This window comes from Cololabis saira, chromosome 18 (genome assembly GCF_033807715.1).
Source record: "Cololabis saira isolate AMF1-May2022 chromosome 18, fColSai1.1, whole genome shotgun sequence".
In the NCBI taxonomy this organism is placed as follows: domain Eukaryota; kingdom Metazoa; phylum Chordata; class Actinopteri; order Beloniformes; family Belonidae; genus Cololabis; species Cololabis saira.
In genome coordinates this window covers 8,984,243-9,005,087 of record NC_084604.1, presented here as the reverse complement: position 1 = coordinate 9,005,087, position 20,845 = coordinate 8,984,243, and the positions used below count along the sequence as shown (strand labels likewise).

At 44.5% G+C, this 20,845-nt stretch overlaps 1 protein-coding gene across 1 annotated transcript in view; it reads left to right on the top strand.

The window, feature by feature from the left end:
- Positions 1–481: 481 nt before the first annotated feature.
- asap2b (ArfGAP with SH3 domain, ankyrin repeat and PH domain 2b) overlaps positions 482–20,845 on the top strand; it is a 65,247-nt gene continuing 44,883 nt past the window's right edge. The window contains exons 1-6 of the mRNA XM_061706931.1: positions 482–879; positions 13,084–13,156; positions 15,455–15,600; positions 17,923–17,997; positions 18,744–18,793; positions 20,155–20,284. Coding sequence (XP_061562915.1) covers positions 754–879; positions 13,084–13,156; positions 15,455–15,600; positions 17,923–17,997; positions 18,744–18,793; positions 20,155–20,284 — 600 coding nt within the window. The 5' untranslated portion in view covers positions 482–753. The remainder of the gene's footprint in view (positions 880–13,083; positions 13,157–15,454; positions 15,601–17,922; positions 17,998–18,743; positions 18,794–20,154; positions 20,285–20,845) is intronic.

Below are 20,845 nucleotides of genomic sequence, written 5' to 3'. Positions count from 1 at the left end.
AATTTTAGTATCAACTTTGTTTTATTAAAACAAAGTTGATACTAAAATTGTTTCTTCTCCTTTTTTCCAAATGAGAATCGATAAGAGAATCGAATCGTTAAGCAGAATCGAAAATGGAATTGGAATCGAAAAAATCTTATCAATTCCCATCCCTACTGCTCACTCCTCAGGTTAAGGAGGAGACCTGAGCTCAGTGCAGGGCCCTCCCGGGGTTGGTAGAGGATGTCAATTTAAAAAAAATATTAAATAAAAAAAAAAGCAAGTGTTTTTCATAATAGGTCTCCTTTAAATAACATTTTATAACACTTATGGTTTGCTATAGTCCGGTTGTGCAGCCTGGGACGGACCCGGCGCTCCCGCCACGCCCTCCCCACCAGGCCCCGCCCTCTCCCTGCCAGGTCACGCCAGGCCACGCCCTCCCTGTCAGGCCCCGCCCCTTCCCGCCAGGTCACGCCCTCGCACATTCCGTCAGGTGAGGCGACAGAAGGGAGGCTCGGGACTGTTCTGCCTCCGAGGACCATGAACCCCACACCGGATTACCACAACTACTGACACCGGCTTAGTTCCAGCTGTGAGGATCCAGGTGACGGTCCGGATCACCGCCAGCCGTCCAGGTGTGACCGCCCCACCTGCGGAGTCTGCACTGCGCCTGCGCGGCCGCTCTGTCCTGTGAGTTTGTGGGAACAGCTGTTTCCCGTTTCTTCCTGGACGGCTCCGGTTCTGTTCCTGGCTCCGGCTCCGAGCGGCTCCACCATGCCGGAGCAGATCAGCGTGGGGGAGTTCGTGGAGGAGACCACGGAGGACTACAAAGCTCCCACCACCTCCAGCTTCACCACACGGATGTCCCACTGCAGGAACACGGTGGCCGCGCTGGAGGAGGCGAGTCCACACACACACACACCGACAACTCTAAAGTCGGCTTCCAATCAGGAAGTAAAGAGAAACATCTGTTTTTTGTAGGATCTGAACCAGTTTAAAATCCAGGTGAACAGACTTTACATATATTAAAGATTCTTCAAAATGTCAGGGGTTTTTATAAACCCTGTCAAACAGTTTTTGAGGATCCACACCATCTTAGACCAGGTCCAGTTCAAACACCAGTACACCCAGTGGTCAGATCTGGACTAGATTATTCCACTGATGTCATAAATGTATTTCTCTAAATGAGTGTTTAAAGCATGATCAACCTCAGGATCATCATCCAGGGGTGCCTCCAAATATTTTTCATAGGGGGGACCAGATGGGGCCACTTAATTTCTTGAGATGGACACCAAAACTAAAAGCCATCATTACAGGATTTTATTATACTGTTGTAGTATACAGGCTCAGAAATACTTAAAGAAACACCTACTGATATGCATTTGGCCCAAATGATTTGGGATGAAACGCAGAACTGACGATAGAATCTATGTGACCGGCATGTGGGGTGGCCAGTACATTTGTAGGGGGGCCGTGGCCACCCCTGGCCACCCCCTGGCCATGAGTGGGGAGTGGGGTGAAGGGAGGTGGACAGACACAGTTGTCCACTAACCATCATCAGCACTGCTGGTGGTTGGAGCACGGCCAGAATATGGAGCAACATCCTGCTGGAGAAACGGACAGCGGCAGCAGCTATATCAATATTCAGGTTGCAGGCAACGGGCGAGTGTTTTTGGTCATTCAAAAAGAGGAACAGACCACTTCCTGCTGCAACAGCAGCTCACATGTTCAGAGGAACCAACACACTTCCTGCTGCAACAGCAGCTCTGTGGCGTAAGAATTGAGAGCCGGTTGCGGCAAGTCACCCGTGACCACGTGGGATTCTCTAACTGACGCTTGCAGAGCAACATGAAGATGAACGTGACGAGGAAGATGTGCAGAGACCACTGGAGGCATGACCATCACCGTCACTGCTGCAGATGAGCAGGACCGCCACCCTGAATCAAAATCAACTTTACTCACAGGGTTTGTGTCAGACTTTGTTTCCCAAGGTTTAGTAAAAAGCTAGAATAAAAATTTGAACATGATAGACAAGACACAATATGATATGTGACGTCCCCCTCTGGCCGTGACGTCACCTCCCTGGCCCCTAACTATGACCCCCCCCCTCTGGCCCGTGACCGGTTGACCTTGTCCATTCGCTTCTACATGAAAGCTTTGTGTTGTTGGACAGTACTCATTGTGAAACAGTGAAATCAACCAGACCAGGTTCAGGTTCTACTGTGTTCCAGAGATCAAATAAGATCTTCTCTGCCTCTCACTGGTCGGTTCGTTTTAGTTATGGCACTTTTCCACTAGCACCTACTCGGCTCGACTCAACTCGGCCTGGTTTCTTTTCCAGAACAATTCAGCACCTGGAGCAGAAGTAGGAGGGTTGGAGTGAAGCTGCTGTGACGTATTTGATTGTGTGATTTAAACGGTGAAGACAACAACACTAAAGATGTAGAACCTGGAGGAGATGATAGATGTGCTGCTGGGTCTGTGGCTTGTGTTTGATATCAAGTTAAAAAATGAGAGTGAGAGAAGCTTCAAGCGGCAACGTTTTTAATTTTTTTAGTTTGTGTCGGCGCTGCTGAAAAGTCAGCTGGAGCCGTGAGCAGCTATCAAGTGACAGAGCTCCTGGTAGATCTGGTCGGTCATTATCGCTCGTCTAGATCCCTTTTTAATTCTCTCCTCAGCACCAGGTTTATGAACATCTGCACCTCAGACTTGGACCACGAAACAGACTTTTTTGCTGCCATTGCTGGTCCAATAAAATGAACCAGAAGCCATCAGAGTCACTCTTTCACTGATTACACATCCTGACTCAGACGTCTGACTCCAACCCCCCGACCAATCGGTGGCCTGTAGTGTGATGATGTCAGATACAGCCGACTCAGCCACTTAGAACCTCGGCAGAATAGTTAAAGAAAAAGTATCTACTCTGCACGTTAGACCCCTAGTGGAAAAGAGCCAAACCGAGTGGAGGCGAGTCGAGTCGGGCTGAGTAGGTACTAGTGGAAAAGTGCCATTAGACCTTACATGCAGGGAACTGATTTGAAAATGATCATCACTTCCTGATGTCAAACTACTGGCCTGGTGTTTTAATAAAACTAAATCTGTTTTCAACACAAGAAAACCGCTTCTTCTTCTCCTGATGTGGACCGTTTGAGATGATTAATGTTCCTGCAGATATTCTCTTAACCACATATCTGAAAACTGGTTTGTCGCAGGTACAAATCTGAAATGGATGTCCTACTGGTGCATTGTGGGACATCCCCACCCAGCCGACCTGAGGCAATGTGGGAGTCTCAGCGGTCTGAACGAGTCTGGACATGAGCCGATCCTCCCTTGGTGGAAGCTCTTCTCCGTTTGTGTTTCATTCCTTCCTCTGAAGGTTCAAAGCTCCGTCATGTTCAAACCCGTCCATCTCCAGTGATCAGAGGGTTCTTTCAGTCCGATTCTGTCTAAATACACGAGACACGTGGAAAGAGAAGGATCACACATAAATGTTAGATCTGGCCCTCGTGGAGCGGATGAGGTCTTTTTATTTTTCTTGAAGTAAGTTGAACATCGTCATCTGTTTTGGGTGAAGTTGGAAGAATAAACACAAATAAAAGCAACTGAATTTCACCTCAGCAGCTCATGCTTTCTGGCTGTCATCACGTGCAAGAAGGTCACTGGACTGCAGTGGTCCTAAAGAAGACCAAACATGTCCAGTTTGGTCTCATCTGTTTTCTCCTGGAAACCCTTCCAGGCAAACTTTACTGGTTCTGCCTTCATCTAGCTGTGATATCATGGACTTTACATCTAAAGGCCGGGGCGCACCAACCTGATAATTGTCAGTGACTCCTGTCGGGTTGGTGTCTCCTGTGCAGTCGTCCGTTGGCGTTCATTTTGGCTGATTCGACATGTACAATCGTCCACTAGCCGTCTGCCTCTGTGATGATCTGATTGTTGGTGCTAGCCCTTGATTAGAGAATCAGTTAACCAGAAATGACGATGGTTAACATACTAGATAAACAGCGATGGCACAGACGCTGCACTACACTCTATCATGGCATCGGTTTGGATTTGGATTGTGTTTGATATTTTCATTATTAGCATTGTATTTTAGATCCTTCTTGACTTCAATCAGAAGTGAAAACACTGACTGATGACAGCGGCCTCTGTTCAGAACTCGACACCAGAGCGATCTATGATTTCCATTTGTTGTTTTTTCCTTTTCTTTCTGGGCGACATCACAGATTAGCACCGCCTGCAGTTATGGGGACATATTACGCCTCGGGCAGAATGTATGCTCCAGTTGGTGTGTTTGGGTGTATTTCTTTGACCGACTTGGAGAAGCAGGAGCCGACTTTAAGTCCCACTGCTTTTTTCTGCCGACGGTCGGCCGTCGGGTTGGTGTTTCCCGGCGCTAAGATGGTCAGGTCTGGAGACTCTGAGATGGAGCTCCTGGGTTTCTGATTTTGAGGTAAATTTGCTGGGATTTTCACTCCTGAGACGACTGACAACTGTGTTTGATGTTTTTCCACTTGTGAATAATCATTGTGTATAACTTTGAACTCCAAATAGTTCCATAACAGATTACAGATTGATGTGCAGCAGCAGTCACTTCTCTAAGACCAATGCTGATGTCTTTCCCTCTTGGTATTGTATTAACACACACCAGTATGCCAAAACATCTGCTTCTGTAGAGGTCTGCACACCTGCTGGTGATCCGTTTGTCACTGCTGGTGATCAGCAGTGCTTGTCTAAAACATAGCCTCTTAAATGCAGTTGAAGATTCACTGAGCTCAGACGGGTTTTAACGTCATCAAAAAAAGTCTTTACACCGTGGACATATACAGATAAATGTCATTAAAAATCAGTCCAGTTCATTCTAGTTTGTATTTACGGTATCTGAGGACGCTGCAGCACAGAAACTGTCATTCATGAGAAACCACTGATAGTTTAAGGAAAAACAGCATATCTTATTTTCTCCTCTCTCAAGTCATTTTTGAGTCATCCCTGTGCTGTTTTATCCAGATACTTTGTCATTCTTGTGGTCTTTTATGTCTTTTCGGTGTGTCTGTGGTGGTTATCAGTTACTATTTAAAACTATTTTGTTTATTTCAACATGATTTGGTCTTTTTTTCATCTTCACATTCATTTGAAATCCTCTCTGACCTCTAATAACGGCACTGCCACTGTTAAGAAATAACTATTTTAGAGATTTCCTCTTTATTTGTCAGTAAATGCAGCATCAAAGAGGAAATGTCCAAGTAAAGCTGAAACTGCTGCTGGCATTTTAACATTCACACCATCTTCACAGCAGCTTTACATAAAATCATACAGATGTTCTGACAGATGTGAGACCTCCTGACAGATGTGAGACCTCCTGACAGATGTGAGACCCCTGACAGATGTGAGACCTCCTGACAGATGTGAGACCCCCTGACAGATGTGAGACCCCTGACAGATGTGAGACCCCCTGACAGATGTGAGACCTCCTGACAGATGTGAGACCCCCTGACAGACGTGAGACCCCCTGACAGATGTGAGACCCCCTGACAGATGTGAGACCCCCTGACAGATGTGAGACCCCCTGACAGATGTGAGACCTCTGACAGATGTGAGACCTCCTGACAGATGTGAGACCCCCTGACAGATGTGAGAACCCTGACAGATGTGAGACACCCTGACAGATGTGAGACCCCTGACAGATGTGAGACCTCTTGACAGATGTGAGACCTCCTGACAGATGTGAGACTTTTGACAGATGTGAGACCCCTGACAGATGTGAGACCCCCTGACAGATGTGAGACTTTTGACAGATGTGAGACCCCTGACAGATGTGAGACCTCCTGACAGATGTGAGACTTTTGACAGATGTGAGACCCCTGACAGATGTGAGACCCCTGACAGATGTGAGACCTCCTGACAGATGTGAGACCCCTGACAGATGTGAGACCTCCTGACAGATGTGAGACTTTTGACAGATGTGAGACCCCTGACAGATGTGAGACCTCCTGACAGATGTGAGACTTTTGACAGATGTGAGACCTCCTGACAGATGTGAGACTTTTGACAGATGTGAGACCCCTGACAGATGTGAGACCTCCTGACAGATGTGAGACCCCTGACAGATGTGAGACCCCCTGACAGATGTGAGACCCCTGACAGATGTGAGACCCCCTGACAGATGTGAGACCCCCTGACAGATGTGAGACCTCTGACAGATGTGAGACCTCCTGACAGATGTGAGAACCCTGACAGATGTGAGACACCCTGACAGATGTGAGACCCCTGACAGATGTGAGACCTCTTGACAGATGTGAGACCTCCTGACAGATGTGAGACCCCTGACAGATGTGAGACCCCTGACAGATGTGAGACCCCCTGACAGATGTGAGACCTCCTGACAGATGTGAGACTTTTGACAGATGTGAGACCCCTGACAGATGTGAGACCTCCTGACAGATGTGAGACTTTTGACAGATGTGAGACCTCCTGACAGATGTGAGACTTTTGACAGATGTGAGACCCCTGACAGATGTGAGACCCCTGACAGATGTGAGACCTCCTGACAGATGTGAGACCTCCTGACAGATGTGAGACTTTTGACAGATGTGAGACCCCTGACAGATGTGAGACCTCCTGACAGATGTGAGACTTTTGACAGATGTGAGACCCCTGACAGATGTGAGACCTCCTGACAGATGTGAGACCCCTGACAGATGTGAGACCCCCTGACAGATGTGAGACCCCTGACAGATGTGAGACCCCTGACAGATGTGAGACCCCTGACAGATGTGAGAACCCCTGACAGATGTGAGACCCCTGACAGATGTGAGACCCCTGACAGATGTCAGACCTCCTGACAGATGTGAGACCTCCTGACAGATGTGAGACCTCCTGACAGATGTGAGAACCCTTACAGATGTGAGACCCCTGACAGATGTCAGACCTCCTGACAGATGTGAGACCTCCTGACAGATGTGAGACCTCCTGACAGATGTGAGACCCCTGACAGATGTCAGACCTCCTGACAGATGTGAGACCTCCTGACAGATGTGAGAACCCTTACAGATGTGAGACCTCCTGACAGATGTGAGACCTCCTGACAGATGTGAGAACCCTTACAGATGTGAGACCTCCTGACAGATGTGAGAACCCTTACAGATGTGAGACCTCCTGACAGATGTGAGAACCCTTACAGATGTGAGACCTCCTGACAGATGTGAGAACCCTGACAGATGTGGCAGATGTTGTAGACTGACTGATTTCCTCCTCTGAAACATCAAGCGACTGCCTTCATCCCTCACTCGCCATCCTTGTCCACAGCCTTGTCGCCTCTCGAATTGATCACTGTAGCAACGCCACATATCACCAGGTGTGGCAATACTAGTTGAAGTCACATTATATACACTCACTGGCCACTTTATTACGTACACCTTGCTAGTACTGGGTTGGACCCCTTTTTGCCTTCAGAACCACCTTGTGGCATAGATTCAACAAGGTTGTGGAAACATTCCTCAGAGAGTTTGGAACATATTGACATGATAGCATTAATTTGTCGGCTGCACATCCATGATGTGAATCTCCTGTTCCACCACATCTCAAATATTGGACTGAGATCTTGTGACTGTGGAGGCTGTTTGAGTAGTGAACCCATTGTCATGTTCAGGAAACCAGTCTGAGATGATTCTTTATGACACGTTATCATGCTGGAAGTAGAATCAGAAGATGGTCCACTGAGGTCATAAAGGGATGGACATGGTCAGCACCAACACTCAGGTAGGCTGTGGCGTTGAGATGATGCTCAGTTGGTACTAATGGGCCCAAAGTGTGCCCGGAAAATATCCCCCACACCATTACACCACCACCTGCCTGAACCGTTGATACAAGGCTGGATGGATCCATGCTTTCATGTTGTTGACGCCAAAAATTCTGACCCTACCACCAAATGTGGCAGCAGAAATGGAGGCTCATCAGACCAGGCAACGTTTTTCTTTCTGGTGTAAAATTTTGTTGAGTCTGTGCGAACTGTAGCCTCAGTTTCCTGTTCTTAGCTGACATGAGTGACCCGGTGTGGTTTTCTGCTGCTGTAGCCAATCTGCCTCCAGGTTCCACGTGTCGTGGTTCAGAGATGCTGTTCTGCAGACCTCAGTTGTAACGAGTGGTTATTTGAGTTACTGTTGCCTTTTTATCAGCTCCAACCAGTTTGGTACATTTTCCTCTGACCTCCGGCATCAACAAGGCATTTGTGCCAAAAGAACTGTGGCTCACTGGATATTTTCTCTTTTTCTGACCATTTTCTGTAAACCCAAAAGGCTGATTTAAGGTTCTGCCTTAAACCAACGCAGAGCCTACGCCGCAGCCGTGACGCCGTCGTGAACCCTTCAAACTTCTCCGTCACTCCATTTCTCCGCAGTGCAGTACCCCCCCAGAGCACTAGTTGATACTTTGTTTAGTTTCCGGCTTTTCCGGTCACAGTGAATCAAAGACATAATAATAATTGTGCAAAAAACAAAAACAACCCAGAAAAATCGCCTCGACGCGTAGTTACAATTTTTGGGAGGTGCACGTCAGGCTACGGCGTAGGCTACGGAGAGACTCCCGTGTAGCCGGCGTAGGCTCTGCGTTGATTTAACCATAATTCAGCCTTAAAGATGGTTGTGGGTAAAAATCCCAGTAGATTAGCAGTTTCTGAAATACTCAGTTCAATTTAATTTATATAGCGGATTATAATAGAAGTTGTCTCTAGGCACTTTCCAGAGACCCAGAACATCCCTGAGCAATTATTACATAAAAATAAACACTGGCAGTAAAAACTCCCATATTGGAAGAAAAACCTTAAGCCAAACAGTGTCTCGGAAAAACTCCCTTTTAGGAGGGAAGACACCTTGAGCAGGACCAGGCTCATAAGGGGGGACCCACCTGGTCCCCAGCCCATCCAGCACCAACAACCATGCCCCGTTCAAGGTCACTTAAATCACCTTTCTTCCCCATTCTAGTGCTGGTTTGAACTGCAGCAGATCGTCTGGACCATGTCTACACGCCTAAATGCATTGAGTTGCTGTCACGTGATGATACCATGTGATTGGCTGATTAGAAATTGGCATTAACAAGCAGTTGGGTTGAGTGTATATATTCTCGTATACATCTTAGCTTTCCCTGCTGAAAGATCAGAGGTCACATGTATGTCTGATGTATGGTGTATTGGATTGTTGGTGGTGAGTGGACGTGCGAGTGTGGACCCCGTGACGCGTATACAGATATACATGTACCGGTATGCCTCACAAACAATATAGAAGCTGCAAGGGTGGCGTGCATTGTCAAACAGAGATCTGAGTGTCGTCTGGAGAAATTAGAATCAGCTCATTTACTTGGGTTATTCCCTCCATGAGAAGGCGATACGTCCGTGGGTTGGATGTGGAATATACAGAGGGAAAAATATGGATTACTGGATCTGAGGTGGAAAGACCCTCCATCGCAATCATCGCGATCCAGAGAAGGATTCAATAACTGGGGGTAGGATTAATATTGTTCAATTGAGAAGATAGAGTGGTAACAATTCTTACCTGTAGAAAGAAGTGAAGACGTCCACTGACTATAGCGATTGAAGAACATCCTCACATGTATTGTACTTTGGAGCTTGGTGATGGTATTGTTGCAAACCTCTTTGGTTTCTAAAACAAAAGAGGTTTGCATTGATTTTAGATGTAAATCCCCAGTTCCTCATTGTAGTGTTCTTCACAACCAGCCAGTTGAACTAGTGACCAGTTACAAATATCTCAGCACTATAATTGATAATTCAGATTCAGATTCAGATTCAGATTGCGTTTATTTGCCATTTTTGTAACACACATAGGAAATTGTCATGTTGGTAACAGTGTGCCTACTCAGAGTATAAGTATAATATTAATAATATGCTCAAATTTGATGTGAACTGTGATACGCTTTGCAAAAAAGGTCAACAAGGCCTCTTTTGTCTGAGGAAGTTCGCTAAATTCCAGGTAGACAAAAACCCAGATGAAAATGTTTTATAGTGCTTTTATTGAATCTGTTATTTCATTTTGTATCATTTGTTGGTACGGAAATCTTGCCAGCAAGGAAAAAAACTCCCTGGGGAGAATTGTGCGTGTTGCTTCTAAAGTTTCTGGGGTGAAGTTCAGCAGTCTGGATGAAATTTTTAATTCTCAGGTGCATAAGAAAGAAAAGTCCATTCGCAGAAATTCTTCAGAAATATTTTTTTGGGTGGGCCAGGACAAAAATGGATGGGCCCAGTGGCGGAGCGTGGGTCTCAGTACAGAGGGGGCGGAGCATTCTCCATGGGCCCTTATGATAGTCATTTTAACGTTCAACAACACCTCATCCTACCCACCAAACAACATTTATTCTCACTTTTATTGAGCTAAGCAAGCTTATAGTATATTACTATATATATACTCTTCCATCCTTTCAAGTGCAATATTCCTCCACCCATTCATGTACATTTTTATCCTCCCATTCACTCTTTTTTATAGTGTGTGTGTGTGTATGTATGTATGTATGTATATATGTATATGCGTTTCCTGTTTTTCGTTTTGTTGTTTACAGTACTTGTTTACATAGTCTTTGCATGTGTGCAGTTTGACGGAGCTGCTGCCTAATTTCATTGTACCAGTATGATGATAATAAAGGGTTTCTATTCTATTCTATTTCTATTCTATAGGCCTATTCCGCAGAAAGCAGAGTAAAGTCACAAACTTGTTCAGAAGAACACACACACACACACAGGTCTGACAGCTGTCAATCACACGGCGCTGAAAACTCAGATAGTCACGGACTGACTCAGTTCCATCTTTGATACAGCTTAAACACAAAAAAAACAAAACATAACTGGTCTAAAATTACACAATCTATTTAGATAGATATATAGACACAGCGGTCTATAACATCATTACTGAGCTCTATAACAGAGAATAGACTCGGCGGTCTAGTTGACAACAACACAAAAGCTCATTCAAATATCCAGGTGTTCAAGGCTACACAACATTCGGATAAAGAAATTATTTATGAAGGTTAAACTCACTCACCAATGGTAGTTGACTCTTGCATAACCCTTGGCCCGAACAAAATAATCCAGGTAACGTGGAAAACAGGGTAACATTCAAAACTTTGTACATGCTTAGTCCTCTTTTAAAGTTTAGCGCTCATCTCCTTCATGGCAGCAAACTTGCCGAGTCGGCAAATTGGCTGTAACTGTTAAGGTTGATTTATGGTTCCGCGTTACACCAACGCAGAGCCTACGGCGTAGGGGAAGCGGCGACGCGCAATGTACAATGCACGTCGCTGCGTACCCTACGGCGTAGGCTCTAGGTCGATTTAACGCAGAACCATAATTCAGCCTAAAGTTACAGCCAATCAGCGTTGGCTCACAGCCCTCAAGACAGTTGTAAAGTAAGAATTAGCCTACACTGGAAGCACAATGCACATTGTATTTTATTATAACCTACAATTTACGATTATATATGAAGGTATCACACAAAACGGGGCCCTATCATTGGGCCCTATGAGCTTGTGGGCCCCGTGGCGACCGCCCCCTTGCCCCCCGTCTGACTCCGCTAGGATGGGCCATATTGTCCAAGAAAAAGCAGACATATATATAACCTTTAAGCAGAAAACATGACAAACAGACAGATTAAAGGCCATCAGCTCCGCTGGGGAAATGTCTGCACATTTTACAGAAAATCATGTCCTTGTTTAAACTGTATTCCAACCAAGAAAACTGTCCATGCCACTTTGAGAATCATCTTGGTTTTCCATTTTTGACTGTGCTTGGAAATACACCCAAACTTGGCTGTGAAGATGGTTCATGAATTGCGGATAAATGGAGGGGAACCACAGGTTGACAGGGAGAGAGCGCTGGTGCTGGCGAGCCAGCGGCAGGGCTAACCTCCTCTAGCGCCAGGGCTAACCTCCTCTAGCGGCAGGGCTAACCTCCTCTAGCGGCAGGGCTAACCTCCTCTGGGACTGAGTATGAAGAAGTGGGCTGGGTGGACTCAGTCCGAGCCACTGGCAGTGGCGTGTCTTCTTCAAGTTTTTTTTTTTTTTTAAATAACTAAGCAATGAACTCTGTTTAGCCATTGTTGTGGCGATAAAGTCGGCTGCAATGCCGGCTAGCTAGCTGGCTAAAGGCAGCTCAATCTGTCGGAACCAGAGCAATCAATTATGCAACTTGTTTCAAAAGTTCTGTTTTAATCAGAAGAAAAAAAATAAAGGCTGAGCACAAGTCAACAACAAATCACGTTTATGTTTATACCTTTTCTCATATAATTTTTTAGAATATGTTGATGTGAAACATGTATTTTGATCAAAGTTGGCTGGGAGGGCCAGTGAGTAATGTGGGTGCCAGTGCCACCCAGGCCCATTACTGGCTACGGGCCTGGACTGGGGGGAGCAGGGTTCAAACTGCCAATCCTTCCATCATTGGACCACCCGCTCTACCACCCGAGCCGCTGTTGCTCCCACCACACTGGTGTTTGCTGCAGATGATCTCAGCTGCTGCTGCAGCTGGTAGACGTCTACTCCATTTCAGAGACCTGAAAACGACAAAATGACTCACAGAACTTCTGCTCTTTTACAGCAGATTTAATTTGGTTTTGTGGTTATTTGAGTCACTGAAGTTTTTTTCCTCGTTGGTCTTTTATGACCTCTTCTGTGTTGTTTGTGTGTGGGGGAGGGGGTTTGTATCAACTCTGCACATATTTAACTTCCTTTTTTGTTTTCTTCTTATATCTATTGTTTTAGCTGTGCTATCATTTTCCATTTTCTTTGTCACCAGCAGAATTTGTTCCTCAGTTTCAATTTTAATCTTTCTGATGTGTTTGTTTTTTGTCTGGGTTATTTTCTGTGAGCTTCTTGCAGTTTTTGGTCAGCGTGTTACTTTTCTTGTCATGGTCACATGTTTCACAGCATCCATGACCTCATTTGATCACATTTTCCTACAAGAATTCTTCTCTGGCCCCCGTACCTCATGTTGGGCCCCTCAGCTCTGATAAATAAAAGCTTTGGTTGACTGCGAATAGGTCCAAGCATGAGTGCTAGCATGATTTTTGTAGGTTTTTGTTATAATAACTAGTGATTTGTGTTCCCCAGGTTCTGGACCAGGACCGGGCGGTTCTGTACAAGATGAAAAAGTCTGTGAAGGCCATCAACACATCTGGTCTGGGTGAGCTTTCTGTCTGTCTGGACATCTTCACACTACCTCACAGCACATGCTGACATTTCCCAATGTTTGTAACATTCCCAACAATCCCATATCATTACAAGTTTGCTGGAACCAGCTACATTTTTGAGGAGATGCGCGTGTTCTTACTAGAATAGGGACCTTTTACTAAAAGACGTACTTGTTACCAGAATAGGGTTTTATCCTTCTAGAGTAGTTACTTTTTAATAGGATAGTTACATGATTAACTGTACCAGGAATGCAGAAACACCAGCATAATTACAAACCAAGCGGCCATTAAGTCTGCAGTGTCTGTAGTGTAGCACGTCAGGTATGTCTCAGGTTAATTTTTTTACTAGTTGTAGAATTGAACTGTATGTTCTGCTGGATGGGACCTCTGGCACCCTGCAGAATTTGTGGTTTCATAGTAGGAACTCAGAAACAGAACACTGTAGCATCTACTGGTATGAGACTGGATTTTGGAGCTGCTGCAGTTTACACTGTGGTCTCCCTGAAACAGGTTAGACATGAACCAGGAAATGAACCGGGAGACATTCTGAGGACAGAACCGGTGCTGTAAAGATCATCCAGGCTAAGCTCAGGTTGGGACAGGTGTGTAGGTGCTGTGGTTGTTCTCTGTAGGTCAGAGCAGCTCTGTGCCGTGTTCAGGTGGAGTCTCATCTCCAGACATTCCTGTCGTTCCACTTCCTGTCACAGCATGCTGACAGAGACCTGTTCTCACACACACACACACACACACACACACACACACACACACACACACACACACACACACACACACACACACACACACACACACACACACACAAACAATTCTGCGCTGAAAACTAAACATCTGGTTGTCAGAAGTGCACACAAGCTCGGCCAAAGTTTTGGTTCTGACTTGGTGTCCACATCTGGACTGAACCGGTTTAGATCAGCTGGTGGTGATAATCAAATTAAATCAATCTTTATTTGTATGGCGTAGGGCTGGGTGATATATCGAGATTTTAATATATATCGATATATTTTCAAACGCGATATGGTACGAGACAATATCATTTATATCGATTATTAAAAAAAAAAGTTTTTTTTTTAATGATTTTGATATAGCTTATTATTTTGTGACAAATTGACTTGAATGTTTTTTGAGATTTGCAAAAATGTTTTGTTCTTTGCACAACTGTCAACCTCAGTGGAAAAGTCTGCCTGTTACTGTCTACATTGTATTAATTGCACAGTGTATTTTAATTTAATTGTTATGCAGGAAAGATATATTTGTTTTATTTTATTCAAGAAGCATTTTTATTCTATATATGCAGGCAGTTTATTTTTATTTGTTTTATACATTTTGATATTGTGCAGACCTCTGTTAATAAAGGAACCTGTGTGACATTTGGCACAAGGCTTTGTATTAAAACTGACTGTTTTTTTAAGGGTTTGCCTCAGAAAAAAATGAAGCTAACAGAGATGCTAACAGAACTGCTAACAGAGATGCTAACAGAGATGCTAACAGAGATGCTATGCTATAATGCTTTGGGGGAAACCCCAATTATGGCACAGAAAAAATATCGATATATGTCGAGTATCGCCATTCAGCTAGAAAATATTGAGATATGACTTTTGGTCCATATCGCCCAACCCTAGTATAGCGCTTTTCATACAAATAAAAAATGCAACGCAAAGTGCTTTACATAAAACTTTATAATGCATGAAATGATGCCTCACCGTGGGTTATGGTTCTGACTTTGGGAGTGATTAAAAGGCCGGTGCCGGACGACCTCAGGGTAAAAGCAGATCAGACAGATAAGAAGGCCCGAGACTGTTAAGAGATTTAAAAACCAATAAGAGAACCTTAAAATCGATCCTGAAGCACACGGGGAGCCAATGCAGCGATTCTAAAACTGGTGTAATGTGAGCCCGCCCCCTGGTCTTCTTCAGCACACGTGCAGCTGAGTTTTGTAATATTTGGAGACTAGAAATGCTCTTTTTAGGAAGACCAGAAAGCAGGACATTACAATAATCAATACGACTGGAGATAAAAGCATTTATCAGCACCTCCGTGTTTGCCCGAGAGAGAAATGGGCGGACTCTGGCGATGTTCTTAAGGTGATAAAAACCCATTTTTGTTGTGTTTTTGATATGAGGAATAAAATTCAGCTCAGAGTCAAAAATAACACCCAAATTCTTTACACAATGTGATGGTTTAAAATCTTGCAGTTGTGGTAAAAGTTGTGGTAAAAGGGTTGCTGAGCGTAGCCTATAACTGAGCTGTCTGTCCGTCTGTCTGTCCGTGTTCAGCTCATGTGGAGAACGAGGAGCAGTATGTCCAGTCCCTGGAGAAGTTTGGGGACAACTGCATGTCCAGGGACGATGCCGAGGTCGGGGCCGCCTTCCTCAAGTTTGCCCTCTTCACCAAAGAGCTGTCGGCACTCTTCAAAAACCTGGTGAGAGAATTCCACTCATTACAGTCAGGCAAGGAGGACAACACCTTTACTTTAGATGCAAATCACACAGGAGCACAACACCGGAGTGAAGACGAGAAATAGACCAGAAATATCATAAATATACCAACATGCTAACATGGAAATAGTGAGTTTTCAGTGTATGTCCAGGTTGAGATAATGTAAAGGTGTATCAGTCACGGTGGGTGTGGTCTCAAGGCTGCAGTGTGAGGAGGTGGTACGGGTTTCGCCAATGAGCTGCTCAGCTGTCCTCTATGTTCTCTGCAGTTGTTTCAAACATGTGTGCTACATGTTCTTCACAGATGTTTCCGACAGTGCTCCTCGGTGCTCTCTGCAGATGTTTCTGACACGTATCCTCGGTGCTCTCTGCAGATGTTTCTGCCGCGTATCCTCGGTGCTCTCTGCAGATGTTTCAGACACGTATCCTCGATGATCTGCAGATGTTTCTGACACGTATCCTCGGTGCTCTCTGCAGATGTTTCTGACACGTATCCTCGATGATCTGCAGATGTTTCTGACACGTATCCTCGGTGCTCTCTGCAGATGTTTCTGACACGTATCCTCGGTGCTCTCTGCAGATGTTTCTGACGCGTATCCTCGGTGCTCTCTGCAGATGTTTCTGACACGTATCCTCGATGATCTGCAGATGTTTCTGACACGTATCCTCGGTGCTCTATGCAGATGTTTCTGACACGTATCTCGGTGCTCTCTGCAGATGTTTCTGCCGTGTATCCTCGGTGCTCTCTGCAGATGTTTCTGACACGTATCTCGGTGCTCTCTGCAGATGTTTCTGCCGTGTATCCTTGGTGCTCTCTGCAGATGTTTCTGACGTGTATCCTCGGTGCTCTCTGCAGATGTTTCTGACGTGTATCCTCGGTGCTCTCTGCAGATGTTTCTGACGCGTATCCTCGATGATCTGCAGATGTTTCTGACACGTATCCTCGGTGCTCTCTGCAGATGTTTCTGACGTGTATCCTCGGTGCTCTCTGCAGATGTTTCTGACGCGTATCCTCGATGATCTGCAGATGTTTCTGACACGTATCCTCGGTGCTCTCTGCAGATGTTTCTGACACGTATCCTCGGTGCTCTGCAGATGTTTCTGACGCGTATCCTCGATGATCTGCAGATGTTTCTGACACGTATCCTCGGTGCTCTCTGCAGATGTTTCTGACACGTATCTCGGTGCTCTCTGCAGATGTTTCTGCCGTGTATCCTCGGTGCTCTCTGCAGATGTTTCTGACACGTATCTCGGTGCTCTCTGCAGATGTTTCTGCCGCGTATCCTCGGTGCTCTCTGCAGATGTTTCTGACACGTATCTCGGTGCTCTCTGCAGATGTTTCTGCCGCGTATCCTCGGTGCTCTCTGCAGATGTTTCTGACACGTATCTCGGTGCTCTCTGCAGATGTTTCTGCCGTGTATCCTCGGTGCTCTCTGCAGATGTTTCTGACACGTATCTCGGTGCTCTCTGCAGATGTTTCTGGTGCGTATCTTCCATGTTCTCTGCAGATGTTTCTGCCGTGTATCCTCGGTGCTCTCTGCAGATGTTTGACACATATCCTCGGTGCTCTTTACAGATGTTTCTGGTGCGTATCTTCCATGTTCTCTGCAGATGTTACTGGCGTGTGTCCTCTGTGCTCTGCGGCGGTTTGGGGCGTGTAGCGTTGCTGTTTCTATCTCACAGAATGAAGTACCAGGTCTCCATGCCCTGACTCTGAAAGTCACAGCTGGAGAACCAGTAAGACTGGATGAAGACCAGAACTAACCTCAGAATCCTTCGGGGCAGGTGTGAGAGCCTCTGGTCCTTTGACCTGGGAGATGGTGGTCATTCTAAACTAGTGGGAACTGTAAGAGGTTTGAGGGATGAAATGAAAACGGCAGTGACCCAGGAACCCAGCCTGGGATGTGATCTGATCCTTAAGAGCCTGTGATCCTCTGCTACAACCATTGGGAGTCTAGAAAGCCCAGAGAACTTCCTCCACATCTTCTGGCAGTCTGAAGGACAGAAATTAATCTGTTTAAATAGTTGAGAAGTTGGGTTCCGGTTTGTGGTGATCTGATGATTCAGCTCCCTGTTATCGGCTAACCTGCTGCCTTGCAAATGTTCAATTCATTCACAGGAACTCTCATGTATTCCAATTAATTCCCATGAAAACTTTCCACATTGTAAATTCCCACAACTTTGAGTTGTGATGACAGTGAGTAGAATCTGAACCAGCCTGGTCATGTGGAGAAGACTAAACACCTGTGTCAGTCATCTGAGCGTGTTTCAGGGAACTCTTCTCAGATGTGACTTCCTGTTTGCAGCTGCAGAACATGAACAACATCATCACGTTTCCTCTGGACAGCCTGCTGAAAGGGGACCTGAAGGGAGTCAAAGGGGTTTGTCTTTTCTCTTATTAGTGAAACGTGTCTGTTTACAGCCTCTGGGTACGGAAGAGTATTAGGGCTAGGCAGGAGAAAAATGAAAATAATATTTTAGAGGAGGAATATTTTTTTTTCATTATGCACTTCAAGGAAAAAGTCGAAATGTCGAGAAAAAAGTTGAAATGTCGAGATTAATGTTGAAGTACAATTTCGAGAAAAAAAGTCAAAATGTCGAGAAAAAAGTCGAAATGTTTAGAAAAGTCGAAATGTTGAGAAAAAAGTCAAAATTTCGTGAATAAAGTCGAAATGTTGAGAAAAAAGTCGAAATTTCATGAATAAAGTCGAAATGTTGAGAAAAAAGTCGAAATGTCGAAAAAAAAAAAGTTGAGAAAAAAGTTGAAATGTCGAAAAAAAAAAAGTTGAAATGTTGAGAAAAAAGGCGAAATGTCGACTTTATTCACGACATTTCGACTTTTTTCTCGACATTTTGTCTTTTTTCTCGAAGTGCACAATAAAAAAAAATCTTCCACTCTCAATTTTTTTTTTCTCTTGCCTGGCCCTAATACTCTTCCGTAACTGGGATTGTGGTTTCTGCTCGTTAAAAATGTCCTATTCACACTTTAAAGCCAGAATATCTGCCACTTGATTAATTAATTCAAGCTTTAACCGTTTTGCTATAAAACGAATAAAAGTGTCAAGTTCTCCAAAGTACAGATGGTGTTCTCGTCTTGATGTGTTTAACGTCTCTGCTTCTACTCTAGGACCTGAAGAAGCCATTTGATAAATCCTGGAAGGACTACGAGACCAAGCTGTGAGGAGAAGAATCACTCTGAAACCCACCCAGACTGCTTAATGTCCCCCAGTAACGTTAAAACCATCAGAACCACCTGATCCACCCACTTAAAACAGTTTAAATGAATGCAGTGACTTAGATGATTGTTTTTGCAGTTTTATTCTCTGAGATTTTATTTCATTCAACCCCAAACTTTCTTTCAAATTAGAAAAAAGTAACAGAAAATATAAACAAATCTACAAAAAACAGTGATACTTTACTGTTCAGATGCTGTGAATCCAACACATTACTTTTTTTTTGCTGTTTTTGATCAACTTCATTTAATCTAGGAAACATCCATTTTCACATTTCAGACCTGAAACACATTCCAAGGTTGGTACATTCAAACTTGACCATTATCTAATGTTTCCATTCCATCATTGTCTCATTTTTGGGATCTAAATCCTCCATTGTCATCAGGACTACATCAGTTCAGTATTGCACCCTCTTCTTCTTCAGTCATGTGTTTAAAACTTGTCCAGAATGTGGTTTTACACGTTCTTGTTGAAAACCGCACCCAAGTTGCTGGAGCAAATGTGCTCTTGAAGGCAGCAGATGCCGCTTTAAAATCTCCCTTTTTTCACACAAAAGTCGTAGGAGCTCGATAAATGCATGAACAAGAAAAAACTATGCACAAATCGCTCAGACGTGCTCGTTTTTTAAATATGCTTTTAACAAAAAAAAAAGCATATTAACTTACCTAGTGTAGAGAAAATACCTACAAAACCTCAAACTTTGTTTCTAATTGCTCCTCTAGTTCTCCTAAAATTTGGTCTTCAACATGGATTAGTTATGGAGGAACATGATTCCATGCTGCCATCACAGAAGTAGACATGAGTTCTGATACAACCCCAGACCATCAGAGACTGGATGACTTGGATGATCTTTTTTTCTCTTTGGTCAGGAGCACACAGGCCATTTCTTCCACAAAGAGTTTCATCTGCATATTAACTGACATTGGTAAAAATGAACACCAGATAATGCTGAGTATTATGTTGAATCAAAGAAGTAGAGATACAGAGCCTTGTGGTACTCCTCAGTTAGTACAATCCATGTTTCCATGGTGATGGTGAGTCCAGAGATGTGACCACCATCGTCATTCATCTCCTTATGGTTTCTAAATAATACCGTACCAACTTCACATTTGGAATATGTTGCAGGTTTTATAGTTAAAAAGAGATAAATGTTAATTTATGAAATGAAGTTGATTAGAAAAGACATGAAGGTCCATACATTTTTTTTTTGGGGGGGGGGCCTTATTTTTGTGATTTGAGTTTGTACATTTCAGAACATTCGTGGCTTCAACAGATTTGTGTTCTGTTTTACTTCAATTACTGCAGGGCGAAGATTGAGAAGGAGAAGAGGGAACACGCCAAGCAGCACGGCATGATCCGAACGGAGTTCAGCGGAGGAGAAATCGCAGAGGAAATGGAGAAGGAGAGGAGGGTGTTCCAGCTGCAGATGTGTGAGGTCAGAGCCAGGTTCAATTCTATTTATATAGTGTCTATTACAACAAATGTTGTCTCTATGTGCTTTCCAGAGACCTAGAACATGACCCCCGAGCAATTATTACATAAACATAACATAAACACTGGCAGGTAAAAACTCCCCTAGTGGGAGAAAAACCTTAAGCCAAACAGTGGCAAGAAAAACTCTCCTTTAGGAGGGAAGAAACCTGGACCAGGACCTGGATCATAAGGGGGTTCAGGATTACCTCTCCAGGCAGGACCAAGACCCGATGTGAGAAGTGAACCTGGTATTAGGATAAAGTTTTCTGGGGATCACGATTCATGACTCTGAGAAGCTGGTTGAAAAGTCAGTGTGATGCAGAATTAGGAGAGGTCAACTCCGTAAAGCAAAGGTTCAACTTTGTTACGGCGGTCTTAGATCCTGAGGCCTGTAACACATGTCGTCCCCATTCTCTCCCTCTTTTTTGTCCACACTTTGAATAAAAGACACTAGGGCCACAAAATCTTAAAAAAAATAATAAATAAAGGCCACGTCGTTTTCTGAACACCACTGAGACAACCA